Genomic DNA, 10670 nt, shown 5'->3' with positions numbered 1-10670 from the left:
TATATATATATATATATATATATATATATATATATATATATGTATATCTGCAATAGTTCATGCAAATACAGGAGAGACAAAATGTTCAATCTGCAATAGTTCATGCAAATGCAGGAGAGACAATGTTCAAACATTTCACGTGTGTGTGTTGTGTTTTCGTCAAACTTCTTATGTTAAATGTTTACACTTTCAGTAGCAAATCTCCTTTTTCCATGAAAACATACTTTGTTTTTTTATTTGCAGCCTTGTTTTCAATGTCAGCACAACAGGTGTGGGGCATTCACTTTTATTCCTATTTCTGTATTCCTTATCCATTTCAAATTCTGAACCTTCCTCCAAATCAGATTCGAGACTTGTAAGTAAGAATATAATGCTTTCTCTTTCTGTTGTGAGATGCAGTGATTGGGTACATTCTACCATGCTCTGGAACAGTGCAGACTTAAGACAATGTAGGTACTTCAAATAAAGCAGAAGAAAGAAATAATTTATACTGACAAAAGTACGATAGATGTCAGAACTGCTATTAATCTTGATCTAATTTACTTGGTAGGAGCAATGATTGACAGAAAACCCAAATCAAGTATATTCAATCAGAGCACAACAGGAATTTACGAGAACCAAGTATACTCATTAGAAGCAGTTAAAGGCTTAAGGGCTACCTTTTCCAGTTGTCCCTAATTTTGAACTTGTAGAATACATGGAAGGCACCAAACTCTGAAGAAATGGCAGCACATCTTTGTCATATTTAATGTTAAAAATCACCGATTTCTGTAAATTTCACTTCATCTAAGCTCCATTGTTACAAAATGGAGAATAAATAGAAGCCTTTTAAAACTGTATAGCATTGACAACTCGGCATATAACAGCTTATTTTTATTAATATAAATTTAAGATTCTGCTGATTTATATGTGGAATTGAAAAAGGAAAATGAAATACAGCATTATATATACTTTTAACAGAATGTTCTTTCATAGCAGAAGTGAAGTGTTCATGGATTATCCCTAATGTATTTGATAGTGGTGCCATATGTTCATTCTGCATTATAAAATTTTAAATAAAGTTTTGTATGGTTTTTACATAAAGTTTATAATCTAGCTCTAACCTTTTTTTTTCTACCTCTGAAAGGTGTAACTACTCTATATTAATACGCGTGTGACATTACATCAGAAAGTATTGGGTAAAACCCCTTAAACTCGTGTCACTCAAACTTTTAGTGACACTATTACACTTGTATTATGTAATAATATGTGACATTACATCAGAATAACACTTATAGTAACTTAAATCTCATCATTCTTTACTAGTGTAATAGACTTCTTAGTGAGAAGAAAGCATTGTAGTGCTGTAACCCAGCTGGCCTTATGAGCTCTTGTTCTGAGCATGTAGTGCTGTAACAAAGTGAGTCTTATGAACTCTGGTATTCAGCACATAGTACTGTAATCCAGCCAATACTTACAAGGCTTGGGATTAAACATGTATTGCTATAACTTGGCTGACTTTACAGACTATAGTATTGGGTAAAACCCCTTAAACTCGTGTCACTCAAACTTTTAGTGACACTATTACACTTGTATTATGTAGTAAATCTGTTTACACACATTTACACTAGATTGTAATCCATAATTGATATGATTCTTTCATTAGATATGTGGTACAAAGGGATCCATCATCCTGCTAACACACAGACTAAATCACTTTACTTGGTTGATGGAGGTCTGACCTTTAACCTTCCATTCCCCTTGTTGTTAAGACCTTCCAGAAAAGTGAATATTTTCCTAACTTTTGACTTCAGTGGACGACCCTCTGACGACGCATATCCATTTAAGGTAAGAAATAAATTTGTTGACTTTAAAAAAGACTCGTTATATTGAATCCGAGATATGTCTTTCTTGAGAAATCGTGAGAAAAATAACTTGATACAGATGCAGTTTTGTAGTTTAAGTCCAGCTTCAGCTATTATTGATAGAAGTAATTGTTTTAAAGAAAATTTACATGTAAGGGAGAACTCAGAATTGATTAACCTAGTAAAAGAGGTTTAATTTCTTTCTTTGATTATTACTTCCGGTATGATAAAAGTTAAACTGAAAAAATATTTGTTCACTATTTTAAGAAATCCCAAATTCTATTCAAGTGACAAAATGCAAAAAAAGAAATTAATTTATAGTACCTGGTAATGTATTGGAAGAAAATAAAAAGATCCATTTTCAAAACAAAAATATTAAATAAGCAAATATAAACAAACTCTTTCCCAAGAAATGTATTGTGACTTGAATTTAAGGAATTAACTTATTTTTTCTACATCTGTAATGCAATGGGTTGAGTAAAACATAATAAAACCATTTTTAAAATGCAGATCAGCACACGAGAATCACTCGAGGTGGAGTGGAAACACGCATTGTTTCCATGACACATTTGTTCAACTGTTTGCATACCTCAAGCAGCTAGGGAATGAAATGAGTATTTGTACTATACCAAATGAAGATATACTAGTTGAGTTGTCAGTTTCAGCACATATGGAATTTATGTGCGATCACACTCTTCAAACAGGTGCTGGAAACCATCCTCCTGTTATGCTAGATGGATTATGAAAAGCAAGCAGGAAGTACTGGTGTGCTTTAGCCAAGACAGATTCATAACAGAGCCTTTTGCAATGGAAACTAAATTGTAGGGCTATTGTCAGGATCCAAAGTCATCAGATAAAGCATGATCAACTGTGGAGACATGGATTATGAACATTTTGGCTGTTCTCCAAATCATTTAAATACAAGCAAAAGTACCCACACCTAGTGACAGGAAAAGTTTAAGTTAATCTATCAATTTAAATTATTTCATGGGCTTTGAAGAGGTTATTTGTGTTGCACTTTTGGCTTCACTCAGAGCCAAAGCTCTTAGCTTCTTATACCGCCCACAGAGAATAGTAATAGTTGAGCATTCCATTCATACTAAGAGCTACTCGAGAATAGCATATGGTAAATCTCCATTTTTTATTTTTTAATTTATGTGCAAATTTTTTAAAATTTGAATGATAGTGTGATTAATTCCTACTTCCACAAGTTACTTAGTTTAGCATAGATAAGCTCATACCTTGCAAATAACGTTAAAGGTGAGTGATTCTTGACCTTCTATTTTCATGTGCAACCTTAGTTTCACTTTGACCATTTATTCAGGACTAATCAAGGTCAAACTTAGGAGTCAGAGAATGGTGTCTGGGGAACTTTAGGGTTTAATTTCCATTTCATGTTCCCTTTTAAATTAAAAACAGAGAATAGGGGTAGGATGCATGTCAAGGTCAGTACTTTAAATGTTATATATATTTTAACTAAAGAAACTGTAAGCTAATAACACAAATTAGCACACTTGATATTAATACTGCCACTAATACATTAGTAACATATTACTATACATCCAAGTGAAATGATGATCTTGGACATTTACCTTTTCTGACACCTTAAATAAGGATATTGTTAGAATATCAGTGGTTCTAGAATTATTAGGTATTGAAAGTTTGCAGTTGTAACAAATTAGACTTCATGTAGGCCATCTCAGGAAAGCTGTAAAAGAATCTCTAATATATGATATAGAGCTTTCTACTCACAATAAGATATAATTGTGTTTTTACGACTTCTAACGTAGGTAAAGTAATATGTAGTATTATACCAGGCCTCTCACAAAGAAATTGGTTTGTAGAACTTGGTGTGAGCATAATAAACAATACATTGGGGAATGTAATGCCATTTACAGAAGGTTCAAAGAACACCAGAGATATTAAGAACTGTGTTATAAACACATCAGCTGTAGGTTTATATGTTCAGGAAAATTAACAATAAATAGATTTAAAAGATGCAGAAATAATAAAGAGTAAAACATCAAACTGAGAAAAATCAAGTTATTGCCATCAAAGCACAAAACAGTGGACCACCAGCAGGTATTAATCAAAATAACTGCCAACAACTACTCAATACTACATGGGAACCACTTATCAAATATATAAAACATATAACTTGTCATGGTATCCTTGTAAAATTAATTCTATAATGTATTATTTGAAGTATAAATAATTCATTTTTCTATAGTTGTATTTTCCTAAGGTTTTATTTTAAAGTAATTGATTTTTAAATATTGTTAAGCAACAGTGTATATAAGATTTTGATACTGTTATACAGGTAAAAAGACCGAGAATTTTGTTTATTCAGTATATGTAAAAACCTAAATCTTTGACTGTTAATTCTCTGTTAGTCATAATTTCTATATGATTAATAAATCTAATACCAGATGTTAGTTGTTGCGTAGACACCTGTTTTAAAGCAGAGTTCCACAGATAAACAAATTTGTATTGCTCAGTACATTTTTGCCAAGTGAAGGCTTTGGTTAGAGGGTGGAAAGTTTGAAAGTAAAATTATTTTAATGTATAGAACAGTCTGTGTATAATTCTACATACTAGGCAGACATGCTACCTAAGCCTTATAATGTACAAGCAAAGACCTACGAAGCATTTACAGTTAAATTGGTATCTTTATTACAACAGTACTTTTTTTAATATAGGATTTCTAGAATAATACAGAATATTTCTAATTGCACTGTAGGGTGACCAAACATTCCAGTTTTGCTGGGACAATTCCATTTTTCTGGTATTTGTCCCAGTGTTTCAAGAAAAGTTTTTGGGACACAAACATCCTGGTTTTATGATAAAAACATCAAACTGACAGTGACATTGAATCACGAATGTAATAGGCGTACTTGACTTGATCATTTTTATAACCCATACTCTCCTGCCACCAAATTCTCAAAAGTTCCATCTGTGTGCATGGTGGGAAATCCAAGTCTACACAGGTGTGAATGTGGAGACAGTTAAGGCAGTACACGTCATCAAAACATTTTACAAAGTCACGTACTAAATTTGGTGATATGTTTAATGACAAACAATAGAACTTCCACATTCTATTCAATTTTAATGAAAATATATCTTAAGTTTCAAAGTAATGCTAAAACCTAATAGCATGTAAATGTAATAGATTCTTATATAAATCCAAGAATAAAGTAACCTATCTTAAGATGAATTAGATAAAGTGAATAATTAAATATTTCTTAGATGTATGATTTAACTATTTTTGCTCATTTGTTTTGTGTCTATCATAAAAAAAAATAAGTAGTTGAAATTTTTCGTATATTTACAAAACTAGGAACTGTTACAATCTGAACAATGGGCTCAAAGAAATGGCTTTCTGTTTCCACCTATTAAAGATCGTGTTGAGCAGTTGATTAAAGAACCAATGAGAGAATGTTACATCTTTGACAATCCAGATGACATTTCTTGTCCCATTATCCTCCACTTTCCTCTAGTAAACATAAACTTTCGGAAATTCAAACAACCAGGTAAGTTAGCAGGCTTGATAAAAACTTAGAAAATATTCTTTTGTAAAGTTTTGTTTCATAATCTAAAGTACAAAAATAAAACAAAAGTATTTATAATGATTAATCTTATTCAGTGTATATAGAAAAAATGTTGTTGAGAAACGATTTGGGTTAATTTATCTAAACTTGTCTACAAGTCATGCTATAAGTTTGAAAATGTCAGTCACAAACTATAATTTGATAACTCACAAGGAGTTTAACATTTCACATATTCAAAATAATTTCTTTGAAACAAAGCATAACAAACGTGTCTGTATTTACTTTGAATTTCAAAATCTCCATCACTGGAGGATGGCAACATGTAAGAGCATTTACAAAAGATTTTAATTCGTATAATTTACTGAAACCAAATTTATTATTTCTGTGTTTTTGATTATCTGTGTCACCATTTATTTGTGAGTACATGAGTGCATGTGTGGTCCATCTTATTTGTGTGTCACTCTCTTACTAAATGTACCACTGTGTGTGTGTGGTCAGTCTTTGGGTAAAATAATAGTATATGGTTTGTAGGTAGAATCCTCCACAGTCAGTGTATGGAATTTTTTCTAATAGTTGTTTCTTTGAAGTTTACTAATTTTTTAAATTTAAAAATCTTTGTGTACAGTTACAAAATGGTAAAATTTGTTTTTTAAAGATGGTATTTTTAATAGGAAATTTCTTTACTGTTGTTTCAACAATTACAGGTATATTCATAACTCTTGTTTTCATACATTGTTTTTTGGGGAAAATAAAGTTACAATATTTTAAGAAATAATTTTACTATTTTGTATAATTGCAGGACTTGTGCGACAGACAGACGAAGAAATACAGTTTGCAGATTTTGATATTTTCAGTGATCCAGATACTCCATATAGCATCTACAATTTCTGTTATACACACTACCATTTTGATAGGCTTTCCAAGTTGATGGAGTTCAACCTTTTAAACAATCTCCAGATCATCAAAGATGTAGTAAGAAAAGTAATGACAAGCAGGATTCAAAACCCATCTCATCTGAAGCAAAAACTGCGAAATAATTAAAAAGAGCAAAGAAATGAGTTTGAGTAACCGATCCAGTCTTCTTAAATGAAAAACTAAAGATCTTTTTCGTTGTACTTCTTTTTCCACATCATTTTAATGGTCACAAATTTTTTCAAGTACTTCAATGATATTGAAGGTTAATTTTTTTAAAATCATACTATTAATTTTTTACTATATATATACCAAAATTACTTCAAGATTTGTAAATTTACTGCGTGCTTTATTTTTGCATCATATTGTTGTTGTCCTCATATGTGTATTAATACGAAGGCTATATATTTGTTGTGACTATGCACTGGTAGCATATTTCAAAGTATAAATCAAATTCAGTTTTAACTATGCTCACTTGTTGAAGTAGCATATCTACTGATTGCATTTAATATTTGCTCATTCATGCTAATCAAGCAGATAAACAATTTCAATGTTTTATCTGTAGGAAAACAATATTACTTTATCTAGAGAATTTATTTATAAATGAGTAAAATAAACTAGTTTAAATGACAATAACTGCTAGCTTGGGAAGATATAATACTTCAAATAAATCAATCTTTTTATCCTCATTTCAAAATCATTGCAGTTACTACAGTTCCTTTTAACTTTACATAACGTCTGAAATGTCATTAAGGTTCTTTTTTTTCCTAGAACAGACTAATTAGATGTTTCAGTGACACCTAATCATATTCTGCAAGATTGTTGCCCAGATAGTTAATATGTGGACCTAATGCTGAAATGCATCTTCCTACCTTTATTTTTTGAGTGGGAAATGTAATTTGTAACAAAACTTTTCGCAGATTATGTAAACAAAATTATTAGTCTTTATGTGATTGTATATCAGTATCATTAGACATTTTGACAGTAAGGCCCTGTGGAGCTTCGAGATTCGATTTGTTAGCTAGGGCTCCGATCCAACATTTTCTAATTTAGAATTAAGAATTTAGCTTTTAATTCAGTCTATATACTGGAACCTATTTCCTTGGAATAGCACTTTTGTACATTCTTTTTCCAGATGTTTAAGTACATTATATCTTTTGTTTTTAGAAATATTTACTTTTATATTCATTACTAATTGTGTGTGGAAGTAGTCTACATAAATAAATAAACCATTTTCTGTTTGATTTAAAATTTAATTGAACCTTATAATCTATACATGTACAGCTGGTTTGATTTGTTTTAAATATTTTGAAATGATCCGATTTGAAAAGTTAGATATATTAATTTTTTCACCTTCTGTTAAGTGTTCATATTGCTTTGACCAACAATCAGTCTGAGAGAATTATTACTGGTCTTTCAGCTTAATTTTATCATATTTATCTTTAATCTGCAGTTTTATGAACCATATTGATGTGTTAATTATAGAATTTTAGTCTAGAAAGAACAAGACAATGCTGAACATATTACCAAATTATTTTGAATTTGTCGCTTCCAAGACTGTTTACATTTTAAAATGCAAATACGCAGAGCTTTGTGTATGAATATATAGTGATTCGTGTGTTAATTATTGAATTTTAGTCTAGAGTTTGTTGAGAAAGAAAGAACAAGACAATGGTGAACATATTACTAAATTATTTTGACTATGATACTTCCATGACTGTTTTACCTTTTAAAACGCCACATACACGGGGCTTTGTGTTTTATTATATTGTGATTTATTGACTAGTACAGTTCTGTTTTTGTACATATAATGTCTACTACTTGGTTCATGATTACTATTATTTTATTTGGAGCTGCTTTACTATCCCACCGACGAACGTTACAAAAGAAGAGTAGTAATCCAAATTTAGTCAGTGTTATATTTTTACTACTGTTATAAGAATTATTTACAAAGTCTTTTTTTTCTACTTGCGATAGATTATTTAAAGGAAAAATTTTTTTAAATTATGAGTTCCTTTTTAATGTATTTCTTATAAAGTTTATGTAATGAACAAGCAGATAATTTTTATACATTTATTAGTTGTTTTCAAATAATTTTGTTGCCTATTAGCTGTTCTTTTGTATAAGGATAATTAAGTTGAGTTGTTTTTAATTTTTGTGATATATAAAATAGAATATTGTAAGAATAATCAAAGTGGTATATTTCGAAGTTGTGGCAAGTACTTGTAAGATGAATCGTTTACAAAACTAGTTTCTACTTCATGGACTATGCTATGGTGCAATAAATAAATGTATACGTATAGTTGTAGGTCTGGGATACACAACTATCTTGAAAAATTGTCGGTTAAGGTGAATTTCAATTTAAATTAGCTTTAGTTTTAATAATTTTTTTCTTTCAATTGGTAAACAAAAGTAAATATTACGTTTACCTCTTTTTCATATACAAACTTTATTTGTTGTTTTGAAAACTGTTACGTGCACCTATTTGTAGGTGATTTTTTGTACATAGAGCGTTATGGTATCATTTTTCTAAGTCGTACATCTGTTCAGAAAATTATAATTTTACTTCTTCCGGACCTTCGATGCATTTGTTTATGCTTTTTTTTTTTAAACATTTGACAGTTCATACTCTGACTGGAGACCTAGTTATACGTTTTGAAAATTAGATGATTTTTGCAATATTTAGCTTTGTTTTTCTGTACCAATAAGAAAAAAAAACTGAAGTTTCAAAGTTGTGTACATTTTTTTTCTTTGGTGAATGTCACTTTAATGTTCCACAACTTCATGGGAGAATCAAGATATTCTTGGTAGTACATTTCAAAATCAGTTTTTGTTTTGAATGGAAGGAAAAAAGATTATATACTATTTAGATAAATACTTATAGCTATAGTGTCCGTTGTTTAAGACGCCTACTGCCATTACAGGAAATGGGATGAAATGACTCGTAGGCTTAGTTTTAATTTCTGAAGAGATGTCTGCTTGAACTGTAGCAACCCATAATATGCAAGCTTCAACTATACAACTTAATACTTTTTCTCATAAATTTTTCTCCTTGAAATATATAAGTGTTGTGAATCTCTTTCAAGTAGTATTTATACATGAATAACAAACAATTCACGAATGGCTTCTTACTTCTTGGTGTAATTACGTGTTTGGACAATAGAATAATGAAAATGACCTAAATAATACTTGTAATGCTTTGCCTCAAATAGAAACTCTAGAAGTTTCTTAATTGGCACACTTAGAGTGAAACATTTTTGTAATTGATGTAATTTTTACAGTTTCAAAGAAATTTTTATAAAGCTTTATTTTTTAATTTTCCATATGATCACTAATTAAATATGATCACATAATAATATTACCAATTACTTTACTATGCTAAGAGTACCTAAAAACAAAAGACTATTGTAGATACAAATTTTATTTCTATGTTCTTAAGATTTTAAATTAATGTGTATTTAATTAATTAATTAATGTGTAGCTGTATAAAATAAAAACAATTTATGACATCATGCATCAGATTCTATTACTTGCATTTTGAAGTAAAATTAATTCTGAATAAGTATGTTTAAGAAAAACTCTTGAAACTAGGTTTTTATTTACAAAAGTTACATTGCCAATGGTAAAATAAGAAAGCAGTGTTTGATATCTGATAGATTGTGTATTTCAAATGTGTTGAAAATGAAAGATAATTTTATCTTTAAAATAACTGTTAAATTTTTCAGGAAGAACTTTGCTTATAAACATTAATAATTACCACTGTAGTTCAAATAATAAAATGAAATAATTGAAATATTTTTCACTGTTGTGTCCATCTTTAAAAATGAATAAAACTTTACAAACAATTGGTTTTTTTGTATTGTAACAAGCTCCATTTAAAGCACTTTGATTGAATCTTAAGTGTTATGGATAGTTTTCATCCAAAAAACAATAAAATATTACCTGGCTCGAACAAGTAAACTTTAATCTACTCGTCATTTGTATTGTGCAAAAAATAAAAGCTTAAAACGATATTGATATGTAAAATACTAAATGGTAGTTTACCTAGTTATGCAGGTCTTTGTACATTCAGTTTTTCAATTTGCAGAAGTTTCATTAAAAATTTATAACTTACTGATAGTACTCCAGAAAGAGTGTTGTTGTTATTCTCCTGGTAAACAATGGCATTCATAGGAATTGTTTTATTGAGGAGGGCACAAAAAAAATTAACACTTTCATATTTTTGGAAATCATGATGTAGAAAATTCTTAAAATAGTATATCTCAGATGGGAAAGGGGGCAGAGCACTCCATTAGGGGGTCTCTTACCCTGGTGAACATGCTGCTACTTGTAAGTCCAAATTTCATAGACTAACAATCATGCTTCA

General features: G+C 29.8%; 1 protein-coding gene across 3 annotated transcripts in view; it reads left to right on the top strand.

Annotated features, from left to right (window-relative positions):
• The window catches only part of LOC106457512 (cytosolic phospholipase A2-like), a 54765-nt gene extending 45687 nt beyond the window's left edge, over window positions 1-9078 (top strand). For all 3 annotated transcript variants that reach the window (XM_022383482.1, XM_022383481.1, XM_013916938.2), the window contains 3 exons: window positions 1646-1827; window positions 5182-5374; window positions 6192-9078. In XM_022383482.1, coding sequence (XP_022239190.1) covers window positions 1646-1827; window positions 5182-5374; window positions 6192-6433 — 617 coding nt within the window. In that variant the 3' untranslated portion in view covers window positions 6434-9078. The remainder of the gene's footprint in view (window positions 1-1645; window positions 1828-5181; window positions 5375-6191) is intronic.
• Window positions 9079-10670: the final 1592 nt, after the last annotated feature.

Source organism: Limulus polyphemus, unplaced genomic scaffold (assembly GCF_000517525.1).
Source record: "Limulus polyphemus unplaced genomic scaffold, Limulus_polyphemus-2.1.2 Scaffold341, whole genome shotgun sequence".
Lineage (NCBI taxonomy): Eukaryota > Metazoa > Arthropoda > Merostomata > Xiphosura > Limulidae > Limulus > Limulus polyphemus.
This window is presented reverse-complemented; position numbering and strand designations above follow the sequence as displayed.